This window comes from Cyprinodon tularosa, unplaced genomic scaffold (genome assembly GCF_016077235.1).
Source record: "Cyprinodon tularosa strain WSP-4 unplaced genomic scaffold, ASM1607723v1 ctg205, whole genome shotgun sequence".
Classification (NCBI taxonomy): domain Eukaryota; kingdom Metazoa; phylum Chordata; class Actinopteri; order Cyprinodontiformes; family Cyprinodontidae; genus Cyprinodon; species Cyprinodon tularosa.
In genome coordinates, this window is record NW_024038756.1 from 16,153 (window position 1) to 36,296 (window position 20,144).

The window sequence follows — 20,144 nt, forward strand, 5'->3', positions numbered from 1 at the left end:
AACGCGTCTCCACTGCTCTAGAGTCCAGTGGCGGCGTGCTTTACACCACCGCATCCGACGCTTTGCATTGCACTTGGTGATGTATGGCTTGGATGCAGCTGCTCGACCATGGAAACCCATTCCATGAAGCTCTCTGCGCACTGTTCTTGAGCTAATCTGAAGGCCACATGAAGTTTGGAGGTCTGTAGTGATTGACTCTGCAGAAAGTTGGCGACCTCTTCGCACTATGCGCTTCAGCATCCGCTGACCCTGCTCCGTCAGTTTACGTGGCCTACCACTTCGTGGCTGAGTTGCTGTCGTTCCCAAACACTTCCATTTTCTAATAATACAGCTGACAGTTGACTGTGGAATATTTAGGAGCGAGGAAATTTCACGACTGGATTTGTTGCACAGGTGGCATCCTATCACAGTTCCACGCTGGAATTCACTGAGCTCCTGAGAGCGACCCATTCTTTCACAAATGTTTGTAAAAACAGTCTGCATGCCTAGGTGCTTGAATTTATACACCTGTGGCCATGGAAGTGATTGGAACACCTGATTCCAATAATTTGGATGGGTGAGCAAATACTTTTGGCAATATAGTGTATGTGTGTGTGTGTGTGTGTGTTAATATATATAAGGATTATTGAGAACCGTTCTACACCAGAAGGTGGCAGCAGTCATTACATGATGTGGAATGTCGTATTTTGACATTTTTTAGCACATTAGAGAAACACTGACAACAAAAACACAGCAACTAATTATTCACACCAATATACTACAATTAAAGAGGGCTAACAGTTTTTGCTTTTATGTTTTATGGGGTAGTTTGTCTCTAAAGATAAAAAGAGTTTGCAATTAAAGACAAAGAACTGCCCAACCCATTTAATGTATATATTATGCAGTTAGTTTTTGAACAGCACCAATGCTTTATTAGCTAGGGACTCATGAAAACCTGGACTGTCTTCAGTGATTTACTTAGAAAATATAGATATTGTTGGTGCTCAGTTTTCTGTTTTTTTTTTTTCATTCTGATTAGTATATATTGACCCTGAACTGGTTTCGGTGCCTGTTTTCAGCCACCCCTCAGTGCACAATGTCACCAATATGGAACATTTCTTGTACCGCCACTGTCTAGTTACACCTGATTAATGCCAGACTAATAGTTAAGCTATTCTTTATTATTTAAAACTTCAGAACACCCACCTGCATTGATAGCATACAGGGATAAGTAACCATCCCTGTATAGGATTTCAAGGACTTAGAAGTAGAAAACAAAAGCTAATGCTAAATTTTAAATTGGTAAAAAAAATAAAAAAAACTCTTGATGACTTTATTTATAAACGAAAAGTTAAACTGAAAATATGCAAAAAAAAAATAAATAAATAAAAGAAAGATTACGCCTATAATCAAACATGTTGGTGGTAGACAGATGCATTTATGGTGCCCTGCAGCTTCAAGTTTGACATTTAAAGCTAACCCTGATCCTCAGGACGCATTGCCCTGCGTTTCCCCAATGCCACACTCTTCTCTCAAAACGAAATGAAGGATTAACAATACTCTGCATTCCTTGATGCCAATGCAATCATTTGGATCGAGGTTGTTGGAGAAACAGAATAAAATGAAAGATGGAAGAACTTGAGGACATAAAATAATCAATATACAAAGGTGTGAATTAATAATTAACGGCAATTTTATTTGGCAATTTTGTCATACACAAATAAAAATAGGTATTATTTTAATTAGTTTAATTCTAGTTGTCTTTTTATGTTGTAAGAATATTTCATATAATGTTACTCTTCTTGAAAACATTTATTCAATTTTATTGTTCCAAAACAGAAATAAAAAATAACCTGGTAGAGTAGAAGTGCTTCATACATTCTTTCCTATCTGTAACAGTATGTTTTCACAGAATACCTGACAATTTAGCAAAAAGACACATCAGCTCCACAAATCGAACGCAGCCTGACAACATAAGGCCACTGCAACATAAGAGCAAGTGAGAATAATTTATTCCGTAAGTGCTTCAAAACTTGGAAGATAATACATTAGAAAAAGCATTTGTCATAAATATAAAGTTGTATTTAATCTGCTATGACAGGCGTGTATAAAAAGCTAGGATTCTATAAACATTCTTTGGATGAGCTTCTGTCTTATGAATCACTTAAATGTAATCCAGATCGCAGACAATGTTTTGAAAACCGTTGCGCAAAAAATATATATCAAAGTAAAACTTAAAACATAAATTGAACCTGAACAAATTAAGGATAGTGATGATCAAACTAGATGCAGATACAGTGGTTTGTGGCTTTATTTACAGTGGCCTAGCAGATACATTTGCTTGAGTGAAGCTATGGAGTGGTTGGATTATATAACAAAAACAAAGGTTTTGGACGTATTGTCTCTGAGACATTCACTTGTCTTGCATCTTTTCCAAGATGGGAACAATCATGTCAAACTTTGGCCTCTTGGCAGGGTCTTCGTTCATGCAGAGCCTCATCAGTTTGCAGATATGAGGAGAGATGCCTGGTGGAATGGTTGGCCGGAGTCCTTCCAGAGCAATCTGAACAACAGAGGGAATATTAGCTGCTGCTTTGAATACCTTAATATAATACCATATTCAGTGCAATTATTATTTATTTTGAAATTGAAAAGGAATTATTTCACATATCGTTACAATATTCTTGGTAGAACCAAACACAGAGGGGGAAGCATCATGGCGTAAGATGCTTCTTTTCAGTGAGAACAGGGAAGAAAGTCGGAATTGTTGGAAAGATGGATGAAGCTTAATACACGACACTTGAAAAAGAAAACCTGTTTAAGGCTGCAAAAGACTCAAGACAGGGGAGCAGGTTCACCATTCAGTGAGGACAACCATAATATGCAGCCAGAACAACTAAGGGAATAGTTTAGATTAAAGCCTGGTCATATGTTTAGCCAAACTTGAAGTCCCAATAAAAATCTTAAAAACAGATTTTCGTAGATCCCTCTATTTAATACGATTACGTTTTTTGGCTAAATAGGGATGTATTTTAGTCTTTTAATTTGCAAAGGTGGTAGAAACATACCTCAAAACATACATATCAGTGAAAGGCAGCTCTACAAACTATTGTCTCAGACAGGGCCAATGCAATGACTGCACTTATTTTCAGAATTCCAGTTGTAGACAATCTTGAATACTCTGCATTCAGTTTCAACTTCACAACTGTCCCCTAGTTTGTGTTCATTTAAAATTCCAATTGAAAAAATAGTACTATGTGTTTATATTCTGATGAGGTACAATATTATATAAGAGTGAATAATTTAGCAGTGCACTGTGTAAAAAAATTGTGGAGTTGGAGCTTTGGTGCCGCGTTACCTTCATTCCTATCTCCATGTTTGACAGATCAGCAAAGGGGACCTCCCTTGTAACCAGCTCCCAGAGTAACACTGCAAAGCTCCACATGTCAGCAGATCTTCTGTTGATGTCCTCTGGCTTTTTCTGCAGGGCTTAAAGCAGCAGAAAGAAAAAAAAAACACAAAAATTTTACTTTATACCTCAGATATACAGCATGAATAAAACAGCAGCAGAACAAAATGACACAGGATGCAAAATGTTAATGGAGGTGGTTTGAGAAGGTTTAAGATGTGAATACATACCTTCAGGAGCCATCCAGGCTGGTGAGTACATTCGACCAGGACACTGGAAGGAGAACTTTGCATCTGCCATGCTTATCCTGGCAGTCATATCCTCATCAATCTGGAAATGAAATCAGAATCAGATATATTTTATTGCTAAGCTAACTCAGCTTACTAAAGAATTCTTATGTTTGCTTTTCATGTTTCCTTTCAAAATTATTTGCACACCTAAAGCAAACAGAAGCTTGAAGTAATGGCTTCCATGCAGACCTGCTAAAATTAAAATGTCCCCTTTTGCTGCTGTTCTCTAAAGGTAAGCTTTCAATGTTTTTTTTGTTCCCTTTACCTCCACCATATATAAAAATCTTCTTCCAGCTTTCCTTTTTCCTCACAGTTTCAGTTGTTACTGATCGATGCTATGAGTGCTGTTAAGTTTAGGTGAGCAGTCACTATGATCAACAACAGAGATTTTTTTTTATCTGCCTCTGTTGCTGCTCACACTGAAGGCTGATTTATACTCAGAAACCAGGTCGCCTGCATGTGTGAGTGCAAATGTGCCCCCCCCCCCCCGTCCGCAGACAATCTGGTTACTTCTCCAAAATTGTAAGTCAACGCAGACAGTGCCGCAGACAGGAGACATCGGATTGGTCAAATCTACATCTGCTCTACACAATGCGTATTTCCTGTTTGGTTCCTTACTGGCTTGTCTTTTTTGTATGACCGTCATTGTGGAAAATGACTCGCGAGGTTGGACCAGCTAGAAGAGCAAGGTGCGCAAGAACGCTGGGACTCTTTTCCCACCTGGATCCTAGCTCTTTTTCACTCTCATGTCCCTCTGTTGTCGCACAAACTTGCACCAACTTCCTCACTGCCTCGGCCGTATCTAGACTAGACCCACAGCTAGTTCTTGATTGTCACACTTGTGCTGTGGCGTGGAATAACATAGCGCAGACCACACTTCAATACTGGGCATAAATCAAAAATATCTGCGACAAGCTCATTGCGACACTCTGCTGCCTGGTTCTGCTGGGGGTGTCTTCCTCTCCACTGTCGCTGCATGCACGCAAGTGCTGGCTATAGTGAGAGGGATTGCTGTAGAGAAAACAACTTAGGGTACGTTAACATTTTAGCCTGAAGTGACCCAAATCCGATTTTTTGGCCCATATGCGACCTGGATCTGATCTGAACAATACAGATCAGATTTTTTTCCAACTGACCCAGGTCAGAGGGGTGTGGGAAATAATCGTTTTGGCGATATATCGTGATATTCGGCTTCCCAATATAATATCGATCTTTCACTTACATAAAACGTTGATGGGAAAATGGGCTACCTCTGTACCACCACTCTGTCAGAAAGCGCTGTGGAGCCCTTTAACTGTGCGTGCAGCACCAAATCTGTATTTGAGGCAGTCACAGTGGAAGAAAACCCCAAACAACATGGATAATGATACCTAATCAATATTTTCTGATGAAAATATACAGCACTTGCTGTTTTATCTCATCATTTGATTTTGATAGCTGGGGAAAATATGGCAATATATAGTGATACTGCAATATCGTGATAATATCGTATCGTGACCCAAGTATCGCGACATGTATCGAATCACAACACTCATGCCAATACTCACCTCTACCAGGTCACTTGGCTATGTTGTCCTGAATCCGATACGAATCTGATCTTTTCAAATGCGACCTGTGTCTGAATGGCCAGGTCGCATTCATCCGACCTGAATGCCATTAATACCTCACAAAGGTCACTATTCTGGGTCTTGCTATGAAGTAGCGGCAAGAAAAACAACAACCATGGCGGACAATGATGTGGAGGACAGTTTTTATGTTTAACCATTTGAAAAGATTGAGTTTTTATGGTTGGGAAAGATTGCTAGTTGAGCTCCGGTACTACCATCCATGTTTACTTTCGTAAACACAGAGTACGCTGGCCTGTGACGTCATTGCATCCTCTACTGCGCATGCGGGACACTTGAGTTGTATGACTGCAGTTCACACAGGAGATCACATACAAGTTGCATATATTTGGAAATGTGAACAGCCACGCAATAAAATTGGATTTCATAGAAAAATCGGAATTGAGCATCAAGTGTGAACGTAGCTTTAGTTTAGCTTCATATTTCACCACAAGTAATTTAAGCAAAATCAATGACTGGATGCAATCAGATGGGTTTCTAAGAAAACTTTCAACCAATCTGTCTGCTTGATTTGAATGAGTTAGGGCCTTGAGATGACGTCTGTGAAATGGTGTTAAAAAAGAAACTGGAATTCAATCAGAAATACTAAGCTATTGACTGCATTCAAGAAGCTTCAGCTTGATAGGCTCTGATTGGTGACAAGTTGTTCATAAATATCAAATATTACCTTTTAAAGATCAGTAAACTGACCACAAGTAAGTGCAGCTGAGTAAAGCTCAAAATACTGTCTTTGGTGAGGAAGTTGGTATTATGAGATGATGAAAACGTGGGCTATTGCTTTATCCGCCAGGAGTTTAAAACAAGATAGAGATAGTACACATATGTTAATAGCTGTTTTAATAGTAAACTATTTTCTGCAAAATAATGACATGTGCCTCTAGTTCAAAAAGGCAGCATGAGCAAAAAAGGCCTAATGCAGACAACATGAAGGCTGAACAGATTTCAGCAAAGTGGTATACTTTTACTCTCTATTCTTTAATAGATTTTAGAAAAGTTGGTAAGTTTTGCTTATCTTGTAGTAAATATCTTCAGATTAAGAACTGCATTCTCCAGAGAATATGTATGAAAAACAACTTTTCTTGTAATGCTAACCACGCTAACTACTAATATAGTAATAAGTGAGAAATAAAAGGATTTCTGTTTTTATATGTTCTAATTTCCTATCATAAATATATATACATAAATATATGAATCAGCCATAACTTGTATTACCTGCTGAAAAAAGAAAAAAGCTGAGATCTAAAATTTGCCATAAAATTCAGATTAATGCTATTTTAATCACCTCCAGTGATAATTTCTTAAAATGAGATAGTATTCTCAATTTAATAAATATTATGTTGAATTTTGGATGGTGCTTTAATTTTTTTGCGATACAAAAAAAAAATAAAATTTTGAGATTCCTCTAAAACTACCAATAGCTCTGCAAAGTGATGTACAGTACAAGAGAGAGAAGTGTCTTACCATGATATGCTTACTATTGAGGTAAAGCCGTGAAACCATAGGCTCTAAGGTGTGGAGAAAAGCCATGCCGCTGGCAATGTCCAGAGCAAACTTGACCGCTTGGCTTTGGTCGACCACTAGGGCTGAGAAAGCCAAAGAAACAGAAACATTTCAGGCAACATACCGAAACAACTGATGACAAAAATGTAATTTGAAAAAAAAAACAAAAAAGAATAATTCTCTCATGAATGTTATTTTCTTATGAAAAGAGTTTTCACAGCTTATAGGAATGAAGGGTGAGATATGTATTCTGGAGCAACAAAACTTTGACCTTTGACTCATCTTTCTATTAATTTAGCAAAGACTTTTCATGGCTTACCCTCCTCACTTGTTTCAGCGGGGTTTCAGTGACCATCTGCTTTAATTTCTAACATTTCTGTGCTTAAAATGATAGAATAACTGAAATATTGTAGCTTAGTGAAGATGTTAAAAAATAAATGTTTGAAAATAATTGGGTGCATAAAAAAAAAAACACCATTATGTTTAATTTCGAATTAAAGCAAACAACTTACTTGTGCCCTGGTGGAGTATGGTGTAGAGAGATCCGTATGGCATGTAATGGGCAATGATGATTGGGTGAGGAGAAGGAGGCGACTGACATGCCCCAAGCACAGGCAGAATGTTTGGATGAGAAAAGATCCTACAAATGTAGAAAGAGAAACAGCTAAAAGCGGCTCTGCTGTGTTAACATAATATTACATTTTACTCTAGGCCATAGGGATGAAACTATAACGAAATATATAACTAATATTACACTTGTATGATCTGGAGCCTTTTAAAGTTAAGTTTTATACCTCATTAACAGAAACTCTTTCATTTTTGAAAAATTCAAGTCAGGCCCAAGTGCTTTTATTTGAGCACACATTCTTAAAAGAAAGCAAAAGAAGAACTGAGGCTCACATTAAAGTAAGAACACAGCTGTGCTGTGCTTCTCCAGCGGGGTTTCTTTGACTTGGCAAGTTTAAAGGTTTCTCTCGTTCTTTTCTGTTTTTTTCCCCTTTTAGCCTAATGAGTCTCTGAGATGGGAAACGCTGATTAAACATGGTCAGGATGTTGGAAAAGTAAAACATGCTTTGTTTTATGTTGTCTATGGCTATTTTGATGCAGGAGTCTGCTTTGGGTGCATGCAAGGAACTGCAAACACAGCTGAGAGTACACTTTATAGGATGGTTTATTGATGTGCTTCTCTGGGCAAATTGGAGTTAGAATTGGTTTAGCTTTGAGCAAACTCACATTTATCTATTTGAGCATGATGACAAAAAGAGCAAAGAAAATGACAACAAAATTTAAAAGCATAGATCCCTATTACAGAAACAAAACAAAGTCAAACTATGAACCACCTTTTCTTTGTTGCACCAACATTTTGTACCAAAACCAGAGCGGTTTTGACCACTGACCCAGATAAAAATGCTTTTAAGTTTTGAGTGATTGTGAATCTAACTTTTCACAGCCTCTACAGACTGAGTGCACATCCACATTCTGTGTGAATTAGGGGTCATTTTGTACATTTCATATTTATTTTCTGCTTTTAATGATTTGAGTGTTCTTTTCAGGATGTGGGGTGATTACAAAACAAGCAACTTGATCCTCATAGACAAGTTAGAATTTGCAGCTTAAATACACACATTTGCACCAGACAAGACCCATGGTGCAGACTGTGCAAAGAGGCCCTTGAGATAATCCAGCACATAACTGCAGGGTGTAAAATGCTGGCAGGGAAAGCTTAAATGGAGCGCCATAACCAAGTGGCTGGAATAGTGTACAGGAACATCTGTGCAGAGTGTGGGCTGGAAACCCCAAGGTCAAAGTGGGAAACACCCCCAAAGATGGTAGAGAATAACCGAGCCAAGATCCTGTGGGGCTTCAAGATACAGATGGACCGAATGGTAATGGAAAACCAACCGGACATTGTGGTAGTGGAGAAAAAGCAGAGGAAAGCGGTTGTGCATCCCGTAAAAATTCAAAAATATCCACTGGACTTGGTTTTCAAGATTTGAAGACGTTTCGCCACCTCTCCAGGAAGCTTTCTCAATTCAAATGTCTGTGTCCGCAGTGAGTTTGAGTTTTATATAGACAACGCCTTGTATCGCTTGGAAACATGCAATGGTAACCGATGAATGGGTCGTTTAGTTCCATCGTTAGCCTGTAATATCTGAACCTGTCTATGATTCTAGGGGTCGGTCGTTAAAGGGGGGATTGCCATTAAGGGGGGGGATTGTCTCCTGTAATACCTGAAACCTGTGCAATAGCACTACCAAGTGACTGCAACGTCAGGAAAAAGGAACATGAGAAACTAGGCTACTGGAGAAAGACCTGGAGAAAACCTGGAATTTCAAGGCATCAGTGGTGCCCATGGTTGTTGGGGCAGTTGGGGCACTGACCCACAAACTGGAGGAGTGGTTACAGCAGATTCCTGGAAATACATCAGACAACTCGGTCCATCAAAAACATCTAGCCTGACTCTTCCAAAACCCTTTAGTTTCATTCTGCCAAAACATCACAATCTTTGCATCATTTGACTGAAACACTTTTTCTTCAGAAGGTATGAGATGTTTTTGTTCGATAAGCTGCAAAGTTATTTATTTGGCCCTCTTTTTGCTTGGCATTCTCTAACTTCACATAGAACTCTGTTCACCTCAGAAAGGGACAGTGGGGCTCATGCAGCTTCCAGTTTATGACAAGTACTGGTTGCTTCTGGGTTATTGTTTAATATCCAAACTAGTTTCCTTTATCTGAGGCTGGGAGTTTGGGTCAAATCGGTGAAAAGTTGAAACTTGATACACAAAAAATGACAAAATGAAGCGTAAATGGAAAAGTCTAGAATGCTAACCTAACCTCAACACTGTTGTGGATTATGCTTAGAGCAATTATTCTAAAAGAAAACGTACCAACTGTGTCAAAATAGTGGTCAAGTATCTGGCCAGATTTTTTGTCAAACGCTAGGTGGTGACTGCAAAAGCTTTGAGAAACATTTGAATCTGAATCGTTATGAGCATTTATGAAGTAGAGAAAACTACAGACAATTTAAACTTGTGAAACCAATTCAAAAATTTATTTTGCACCAAATGTACCAATTCATAACTGCATTTCGTAGATGGTTGAAAGAATATTCCAATAAAATGTTTAATGAAATAATAATGCATGAGGTCTGGGTCCTAAATATCAAGAGTCTAGTTGTAAATTACCTGAGTTTTGGATGCTCCTCGTTGAAGTCTCTGCTCTTCCTGGTGGTCCAGTCTCTCACATGCAGTACCTTCACCACAATCTCATCCCCTTGCCAGCGGCCCTGCCATAGCTAAAAGTAGAGCACACCCTGCTGTAATCAGCTGGAGCAGCTAAAAAAAGACTGTCAAACAGAATTTAAAGGCAGAATGTAGCTGACCTCTCCAGATTGATTCTCATTGATCTTTGCCAGGAGTGAGAGCTGCTTATAATCAATACCGGCCTGCTTGTTAAGTGTGCCGTTACCTGTGAGAGAAAATACAAGAGGAAAAATAATAAAACACGCATTCTAATTTAAAATCACACTTTGCTCCCATCGTATCAGAGAAACGTTACTCACGAGGTCGCGTCCTCATTGTACCCTTCCAGAAGGTTTCCTTATATGGGATTTTGGACATATTCTGGCCCATTTTCTCTGCCTTCTCTGAGAAATATAACATAAACTGTTAGCTTGCTTTTGTGATCGTATTCACGTACAAAAAAAAGGAAATCTGTAAATCAAGTCTGACCTTGCAGCAACTGTTTTAAGTGAGGTTTAGCCTTATCCAGAGGGGTCTGCCCATATCTGTTACACACACACACCTGGGCGCCGTGGGTTACCAAGTCCTAACGACAGATATCACATAAGATACATAAAATAATAATATTTATTTATGTGTGTAATTCTGTATGCTTTAAATGTGATCATAAAGGGAACAGGTTTTGCTGCAGTAGCAGTCTCTGCCCATAAGAGGGCGTTTTTTGCCAATAGATGTCACCAAAGAGGGATGTTAAAAGTGTGTTGGTGTAGAGTGCTGCACCTCAGCTACTTCATCATGGCCCCAGAAGCAGGCGTAGTGCAGTGGGGTGTTCCCGTGCTCATTGACTGTATTGGGGTCCGCTTTGCACTGAATCAGCTGCCATTTACATGTCAGAAAGTCAGGAACCGGAACGACCAAAACCAGGTACAGACAGTGCAAATAAACATGAACGTTCCAGCTGGGTATAAAAAAAAAAAACAACAAACCTTAGCCAGAATGTCTCTGTGTCCATGGCTCGCAGCCAGATGTAAAGGTGTGTCATCTCCACGGTTCATCACGTTGATTCGTGCCCCTCTCATGATAAGCATATCGACTACCCCGCTCCTCCCTTCTCTGCACGCCCAGTGGAGCGGGCTAAAGCCGTGATCGTCTCTAACAAACCAGAGTATAAGAATCAAACAAGGCGGTGGGGGTCATATATTTCTATTTATCTGACTACATAACATCCAAACACACAGACAGAAGCAATTAAAGTTCTTTTAGTGTGAAGAACATTTCTTTTTAGGTACTAAAACTGCCACACGAACTCTGAGAAGAAAAAAATCAATTAGCCATTGAAAGTCCAGAAAAAAAGAGAATATAAAAGTCTGGACTTTAGCAGGAGAACTATATTCTTGGTCAGGAAGAAAAGAGACATATCCTCAAAAGTCTATGATGAAACTAAAGACTAATCAAGCTTAAATAGTTTAACCACCTTAACAATAAAAAGACTGAAATGAAACTTTTTCTATAAAAAACAGCAGCATTTTCACACACACACACAAAAAAAAATAATCCAACAGATCAACCCCTCGCAGAATGTCAGGCACACAAAGTACAAAGAGAAGTTCAAACAGCTCATTATTTGCAGCAAATGCCTCCCTAAACAAAGGCAATGTGATGACTTCTTCATATGAAATATTTATCCATGATGTGGAAGAAGAAAGAAGTAGCAGGGGGAGTTCTGACATCTGGAAAATGTGAAATGCTGTTCTCTCAGTTGAGAATGCGCAGTAAGGTACTGGCCAGTGATCTAAAACAGAATGAAAACCAGGAGCATGTTGTGCTTAGGTAAAGAAAAGCACATTCCTCCATGGCTGAGATGGCTATCTTCTCTCTTATGATTAAAATGATCCACATTTCTTTATGGAAAAATCTTAAGCCAAAACATATCTCATACAAACCAGAACCAGACCTTAAAAAAAAAAAAAAAACACATGTTAAAAACACAACAAAAAAGATAGTCTTTGCTAGGATTTAATGAAATTCAGTGCAGGGAAAAAAGTTTGTCCCTGTCAGGTAATGGTTTGCATTTCTTTCCCACTTAAATGTCAAAAAAGAAAAATAAATAAATAAATGTAATTAAAGACACCAATAAGCTTGAAAAATACAAAAAGCAGTTTTCAAATCATGATTTCATTTACGGTAATAAGAGAAGAAAAAAAACTATTCCCACTACCTTGATCCCCATGTGAAGAAAATAAAAAAATAAAAATTTCAGTGTAAATGAAAGGTATTGTGGAGGATTTTCGCAAATTTTTCCCTCTCCGCTTTGAAAAAAAATGCACATACACAACCATGCACCTGCTCCCAAGAGGGAACGTCTATTAAACATGTGAAAGAGAGGGTGCACGAGCCCATTTCTCCTCGTGCACGCTCTGTTTAAAAGTTGCTTTTCTCATAGCTCATACAAGCTTACCATGACCGAACATCTGCGCTAATCCCTCAATCACTATATAGAGCGAGAACTATATAGTGGACTTTATAGCAAACTCAATTAATCTTAGCAAATGATCACTGTTTTTTGCTCACCATTGGTAACGTAACTCTGCCTCCACCACGCCATGCCTGCGCCATCTTTGATGTTAGTCACCGCTGTCGGATATCGACAGTCTATGGCGACAGAAGGCAGCTATGACAGCAAATAGTAGACACTTTTTCTCTTATGACCGTCGGCCATTTTCAAAGAACCGTGTTGAGAAAGGTGAGCTTCAATGACTGTCTGAAACCGTAGATTTACGCTTGAAAGGGCGCATGAGCAGAAAATGATAGCTAAAGGGCGGCACGTAGGACGGCATTACGTAAACATATCGCCAGAATGATTGACAATTAGGAAGACCATTTATTTAGATGATCCACCCAGAAATAAAAGATCGTCCTCTATACATTTAAAAGAAAAAGGAGAATAAATTTGTATGAAATACTTTTTCACACACTTTATAGCATTAAATAATATATTCCCAAACTTATGTATATTTCTTCTGTATAAAATATGGTACACAGTCTCAATAAAAAATAAAAATGACAACACCATAAAAAAACATCTGGGTTCTGCTAACACTGCATTTCTCCACTAACAAAACACTCTCCGTGTGGTTTACCCTCTGACAGAGGTTCAGGCACTAATCTTTATTTAGACTTAAGCACATGCTTCCTCTCTGTGCCTGCTGCCTCTTCCCATCTGATGATTGGCCAGGTGATAAACATGTCTTCGCCAGCTGGAATGCCTGCTAACATGTGCAAGGACACAGTCATGGCGTATACATGACCGCTTGCAGTCTGCGAGGAGCCGGTGTTAGACGGGGCTCTCCGTCTCCAGGCTCATTACACTGACTGACCCACAGTCTGCAGGCTGCTGTTTCTCACGAATCCTTATGAAGCCACAAACTCTGCATTCAGCTAAACAATAAAAATAGAGGAGGCTTTTAGGAAATAGAAGCTTATAGTGAATTGAAAGAGCAGTTAGACTCACTCTGTCCTCAATGTGGACAGACAGCTCATAGACTAACCCAGCCTGTGGGCTAAATAAAGTAACAAGGGAAAAAAACACAGGAATGACAGAGTGGAAAATACTCTGAGCTACACATTCTTTCTACGTCTGCTTTTTTTTAATGTGTTTTCCTGTGTCACTTGCTTCTAGAGGCAGAGTGGTAATTTAATGCGCCGCTGGCTGCCACTTTCAGTTCCAACTTATTATTCCGACGTCACATAATACCTTCATTGAACGTTTTTTTTTTTTTTTGGCATTCTGAGTGGGACAGAAGAGCCGCTTCACATAGCTGAGCTTCCTCAGAGTAGCAGCCAAAGAAGGCCTTCATCATAATGACTGCTTATTCATTTGTTTATACGAGACAGTAGGGGAGCTGCCTGAGAAGTTCTGTCAGCCATGGGCTTGGCCCTGTATGGAGCTAAGCAGAGGAAATGGACTTGGCTGTTGCGTGGTTGGCCAGCAGCAGGCGCGGGCCTGAACGTCAAAAAACTGTACATATATGGCTGGGTCCAAGAATGAGATAACCAGGGTCTTTAGAGGAGAGTTATTTTTTTTCACTCCTTCTATTAAAGAGAATGAGAAAAGAGGCAACTGAGTCCTGGGACCTCAATTAAGAAACAAAGGTTGACCCTCATTTTAAAAAAACACAAAAAAAACATAGTTGCTCTATCTTAATTTATTTAGATTTGACATTATTATTACCAATATATGGGTATATGTTAGGCATAAATATAAGGAGCTAAGACAAAAACACCCCATCTAAAAAACTTATCAACCATGATAAAGTTTATAAAAGAGGTTTTTGTTTTTTTTAAGGATTAAACATAAAAGAGGGTTCCACTATCAGGCTGCCATTCTAGTAAACACTTTTGCCTCTTCAGTTTTCAACCATCTTATCACCCAACCTTAGAGATCTATAGGATGCAAAAGGTTCTTGATGTATCATGGTGCGTGTCAAACACTGAATACATTTCAACGACTAAGCCAGAAAACTTGATGGCATCCCATAAAGGTTTTGTTACAACAAATGATAAGGTACAGTAAGTAATTAGACATAATGGATAAAAGCATCAATATTTTCAAGGGATATTAATACATTGCCATCACAGGAATATACTTGCTTCTTCATGGTGGAAAATTGTAAATCTTCTTTTGGAAAGTAAGCTTGTATGAGCCATGCAAACAGCAACTTTTAAACAGAGCGCACACGAGGAGAAATGGGCTCCTACATGCATTCTCACCCGCATATAATAAGCGTCCTTTTTTGGGGGCGGGTACAGGGTTGTGCATGTGCATTTTTATTTATTTATTTTTTTTTAATTGGAGAGGGCGGCACTTTCAAAAAATACCTTATCATAGGTTTGTAATGCTAATAGGAAACAGGCGCCACTATAATAAACACATCTTGGTGTTTGCTGACTAGGAGCTAGAATTTTAAAAACTCAGATAAGACGCCATTGATCTGAGCTTAGAGGTGAATCAAACAGCATTAAAAAAGAAATACAACAGAGCTTTAGAGTAGGGATGCGTTGAAAAGTAGGCAGGACAGTTACCCTAAAAAAATGACTTTTAGGCATGAAGTAGAAAAGAAAAGTTGTAAAGGAGGTATTTAAAAAAAAAATCCAGGATTGGATTGGTCTTCATAACTACCACCTGATTAAACTCTGAGATCATTAGTATTTTTTTTAATGTTGCAATCTTTATCCAACAGTTAGAATCAAATGAAAGTGTGACATGCAATAGTGCGACATGCACTAAATAGATGCCCTAAAAATACCAGTATTTGTAATAGTAACTTTGCAAGGGACTGTGTGCTATCAATATTTTTTACCCATTAAAGGCTAATAATAATTAATAATATTTGAACTTTATCGATCTCACATCAGAGAAATATACCTCTGCATTTATCCCATCCCCTTAGGGAGCAGTGGGCTGCGATTGTGCGGTGCCCACGGAGCAATCGGGTGTTAAGGGTCAGAGTGCAGGCTGTGGGGATCGACCCGGTTACTTGCAGCCCTCTCAGAACACAAGTGTTCTACTCTAACCACTAGCTCACTGACCGTGATCAGGATCCAGATCCACCTGCTGGCTAATCTGGACCCAACCTGATTCAAGACATTTATAAATTACAGCATGTTATCCGACGACATTGTCTAACTTCACTTGCGCTGCTTCTCCTGTCAATATGGTAAAGCCTTCCCGAGCGTCCAGGACCAGGCTACATGTGATACAAATTAACCAATGAGCTGTGTCTGTCTGGGTCACTGCGGTGAGCCACTTTTAGACACAGCAGGCAAACCTGTGGCAAGCCGGGAGATGGGAAAGATGGAGAAGATGATTAGAAAGAGAGAGCAGATAAAGTTTGGTCTGCTTTTTTATTTGTTACCCCTGCACTAGGCCAACACTCCTCTAGGTGTGATGAATTATTGTAGGGATGCACGATATAATCGGCCCCCTATTGGTATCTGCCTGTATCGGCCTTAAAACTGAATATCGGACATCGGCCACCCCACCGATATTTAACCCGATATTTGATCAGCTTCTGAGTTTCTAAAGTCTAAAAGAAAAAAAAAATACTACTTCTTCTTCTTCCTCAAAAACTTCTTTTTTACAGACTTAAAAACCTCTAAAGACGAGGGAAAAAATATTGATACATTAAAATATCACAATATCTTCATATGCTGATATATTGCCATTTAAAAACACCATATCAATCTCTTTTACTAATGAAATATTGCTATATGTCATCGTTATGCTACGAAATCCCCTGAAAATTCACGAAATTTTGCCATATTTTTATATGTTGATATATTGACGCAGTATCGATCTATTTTACTAACAAAATCTCACAAGAATTTGCTAAATATCACGAGTTTGTAACAGAACGATTAAATTTCACGAGATTTTGAAAGTAAAATAGCTCGATACCGTGTTTTTAAAAATCAATTTGATATCAGCATATGAAAATATATTTGAGTTTATTATTTTTCAAAGTGTCAGAAATTGATAAAAAAACTGCTATTTTCAATGACTACTTATTTTTCTCCAGCTTTAACATCAGTATCGATATCGATTATCGGCTACATGAGTTTCAAAATATCGGCATATCGGATATCGGCCAAAATCCCAATATCGTGCATCCCTAAATTATAGGCACAAAAGTTCCCAAATATCAAGTAAAAGCAGCACTTCTGTATCATATTTCTACTTAAATAAAAGAAAAATGATGCATGAAATCTATTCCTTAAAGTACTTTTTTTTTAAGTGCTTTATGTAAATGTTACTAGTTACCACCCACCTCAGCTTGCATGTAAGTATTATTTTCTGATGACAACCACTGACATGCTGAGACAAACCATCATGGGAAATGAAGAAAATGTGGAAATATACCTGATATTTTTTTTTTATCACATTTTCACCATGTCATTCACAGGGGCGGAGCTAGACGGGGGGCCAGTGGTTGCCATGGCCACCCTTAGCCAATCATCGGCCACCCCTACCATTTTTTCCCCTCTCTAATACAGATGGTGGCAGCAATAATACTCTCAAGTGGAATATTCAAAAATTTTTTATTTTTTTTGTGGTTCATTACTCACATCAGTATACTAACATCAAATATGATAAGTACAGAATTCATAGCCTGGGTGCCATTCCGAACTTAGTCCTGCCCACAACGTTTGAGGTCGGGAAGTTCGGTCTGGCATTGCTTAATAGTAGCGCGAGTATGCTCGCACAATATCTGGCGGGCCAATCAAATTGTCAGGGCGGGCTTTATACGATGATGGACAGATGATCAACAGTAACGTAATCAACCATGTGACCAAAGCGCGCATTGGTGACAACAATGGCTGCCGCCGGAGAGTTGAGGTGTGTAGATTCTGCTATTAGGTCTGTTCTAGAAGATATCGACAGCAAATTAATTTTAAAAGAGGAACAGAGAAACGCGATCAAGGCTCATCTTCTTATTCTAGGCGCGCAACTGCACCCTTTGGTTTTTGTTGACAACAACTATGCGTCGATTAACATACGTCAAGCAGTCCGTTGCTCTTATTGGTTGTAGGTCTATCCAATTGAGTGCAGAGGCAATTTTTTTCCTGGTTCGTTCAAAACACGCCCCATAATCACAGCTCTATGGAGCAGTATCAGACTCATATTCTGACTAGAATTGAGTAGGACTACGTCAGGCTACAGAATTCATGCTCTTTTCAGAAATAGATTTTGTATTATATGGGGTAAAGAGAAGATGTGTCTCTGCAAGTCATCTAGTATCTTCAGTGAAATCATAGATAAATAACAATATCAATAAAAACATATCAAATAATCAATTTATGTAGATATTAGTGTTTGTAAATATCAATTTTATGCAGAATGTTTATTGATACAAGTAGGTAAGTGATGACAATGGAAAAGATTTATGCCCCAGAACTCAAAACTGAGTTTTATCCACTATGCCTTTTATCTAGAAATTATGGATGTTTAAATATATGTGTCTATTTGTTAGGAAAGGCAGTAGGAAAATATAGTTTCTTTATTTAGAAAATATGGATGTTTTGGCCGCCCTTATAAAAAACTGTCTGGTTACGCCTCTGGTCATTTAAACCATTTTGAATGACTCATGTTTACCTGTCTTTGCACAGACATTCCACTGGACCCAAAATATCTTGCAGTGCCAACATTACTCCCATGTTATGCACATGAGGGAGTGAGAGATAGACTCACCCCAGGTTGAGGTCATTCTCTGTGTTGTCCAGCCACAGACGGACAGCAACTGAGTTTCCTTCTCGACACTGTGTGAAAATATCATCCATTCTTCTGCTGCAGGCTGGACGCTTCTCCCTTCAGCTGTTTCTTTTTTCTAAAGCGGAAAAATGGAGTATGTAAAGTGATATTTTCTCTTAAAAATGCAACAAAAACTTAAATTCTTATAGTTTTCCTTTACAGGTAAAAATAACTGAAATTGCATCTTCATTAATTATCACTCTTAAAGCCATTTTTTCTAGTGTTATTACACAAAATACAAGATATAAAATAATCTACATCTAAAGAGAAGAAAATAACTATGTGATGAAGTCAACAAATAGCTGAACTTTCTAACATTTCCTTCTTTCTACGTAGGCTCCCGCTGGACCCTCTGGATGACCATGAATCCCACTTTTAAAAGCTCCCAGTTAAACCCGCTACTAAGTGTCTAATATTTTCCTGAATAAACGTAAACAAAGTGTCGAAAGTCTTACCAGTAAGTATCTTTTGAAGTTCTTTCTTTTTTCCCACCCCACCCGAGAACCCTCCACTGTCTCCTCTCCACTGATCGCTCGGAGTCCACGCCCCGCTATCCGCTCCAGGTCTCCCCACGAAGGGCCACGTCCTGGGACAACGAAACGGCGCCCCCTGCAGGTGCAAATGCAACGATGCGAATGTTGTTTGCGCAAAAACAATCAAAAAAAAAAAACAAAAAACAATAACTATTATGAAAAATAACTGCAGAATAATATGTTAGGAAAATAATAGAGCACTCAGTGAAATACTTTGAAAATAAAAATTTCAAGCCAACAATGTTCAGGACAAGACCTTATTACCTTTGTAACATTAAAAAAATATGGATATTTTGATGCCCACAAATGTAAGAAAGGAAACACCGACTTTCCCGAATATATTAAGTAAAAATAACAAAAGTGTTTCTATAAGAAATTCACGAAAAACGCTCTGAGAGTAAAATAAATAAATTTTTCTTGTTACAACATAACCTTAGAGGCATTAATGCTGATATTGGCACTTACATTTGTTAATTAATTGTTTACTAGGCTTATTATCTTTACTTTATACCTTTTCAATTAGCTTTTTTACCTTTTTTTTTCTTGACTTAACTTTTTTCCAACTTAATTTACAGTAGATAATCATCTAATTGGTCAAATGGCAAAATAAGATGTACAGCCATGTAGCAGAATCTTTGCTGAATGGCTGGATATAGATCTAGTGCTTCTAGACCTCACTGAGGGACGGGGGGACTCCATTTGTAAGGGGTATGCAAGTGATTAAAATGGTAACTTGCCCTATAGAGGGTTAATTAAAAATGATTGTATGAGACATTTTTGAAATGAATTAATGATCTGCACAGAGAATTAGGCCTATGTCTTACGTTTCATAAAAACACCCATTGGTCATGTGATAACACACACTTTGCTGGTGCAAAAGGTGGGAAAACTTTATAAATTTTTTATGGCCTTGATTCAAAGAGATGTTAGTTTCATATAGCGTCACACAGCTGCTTTATGATTGTGTGCTGCACATCAAAATAGTGAATCTCCCACACTTAGACAGCCCAAAGGTGCTCTTCTGGGTCAATGTCATTTGGTGTGTACATGTCATTGAAGTCCTTCAAAAAGGTTATTTGCATTAAAAAAAAAAAAAAAATTGACTAAGCTATTTAATAGCTGTTGCAATGCAGTGCAAAAATAGATGTAAAAGACATCAATGCATTGTCTAAATAATATAAAAAAATGTACTAAGACAAAATGGGAACTATTTGAATACAGTTAAGAGTTGTAAAGTTTATATATAAACTTCAATTTC

The 20,144-nt window shown here is 38.3% G+C and overlaps 1 protein-coding gene across 2 annotated transcripts; it reads right to left on the reverse strand.

Annotated features, from left to right (window-relative positions):
• Positions 1-1,650: 1,650 nt before the first annotated feature.
• On the reverse strand, positions 1,651-18,940 carry ilk (integrin-linked kinase). Of its 2 annotated transcripts, none has more exons than XM_038285044.1 (13): positions 18,810-18,940; positions 18,294-18,436; positions 11,032-11,197; positions 10,826-10,921; positions 10,535-10,631; positions 10,366-10,449; positions 10,186-10,271; positions 9,989-10,098; positions 7,316-7,443; positions 6,765-6,886; positions 3,619-3,718; positions 3,338-3,468; positions 1,651-2,542 (listed from the first exon to the last, which is right to left on the reverse strand). In XM_038285044.1, exons 2-13 carry the CDS (start codon positions 18,380-18,382, stop codon positions 2,393-2,395), a joined length of 1,359 nt encoding a protein of 452 aa, XP_038140972.1. In that variant the 5' UTR covers positions 18,383-18,436; positions 18,810-18,940; the 3' UTR covers positions 1,651-2,392. The 2 variants fall into 2 exon arrangements, with proteins under 2 accessions (XP_038140972.1, XP_038140971.1); XM_038285043.1 differs by having other exon boundaries at positions 2,393-2,542; positions 18,294-18,449; positions 18,809-18,833.
• Between the last annotated feature and the right edge of the window lie 1,204 nt (positions 18,941-20,144).

What these genes read in the sequence shown, in the direction of transcription:
- ilk (XM_038285044.1), bottom strand. Translation starts at nt 18,382, where the DNA reads ATGGATGATATTTTCACACAGTGTCGAGAAGGAAACTCAGTTGCTGTC. An exon ending in ACAGAGACATTCTGGCTAAG is followed by an intron (nt 10,922 to 11,031) that starts GTTTGTTGTTTT and finishes TGTAAATGGCAG; the next exon opens with CTGATTCAGTGCAAAGCGGA. An exon ending in CTTAAAACAGTTGCTGCAAG is followed by an intron (nt 10,450 to 10,534) that starts GTCAGACTTGAT and finishes TATATTTCTCAG; the next exon opens with AGAAGGCAGAGAAAATGGGC.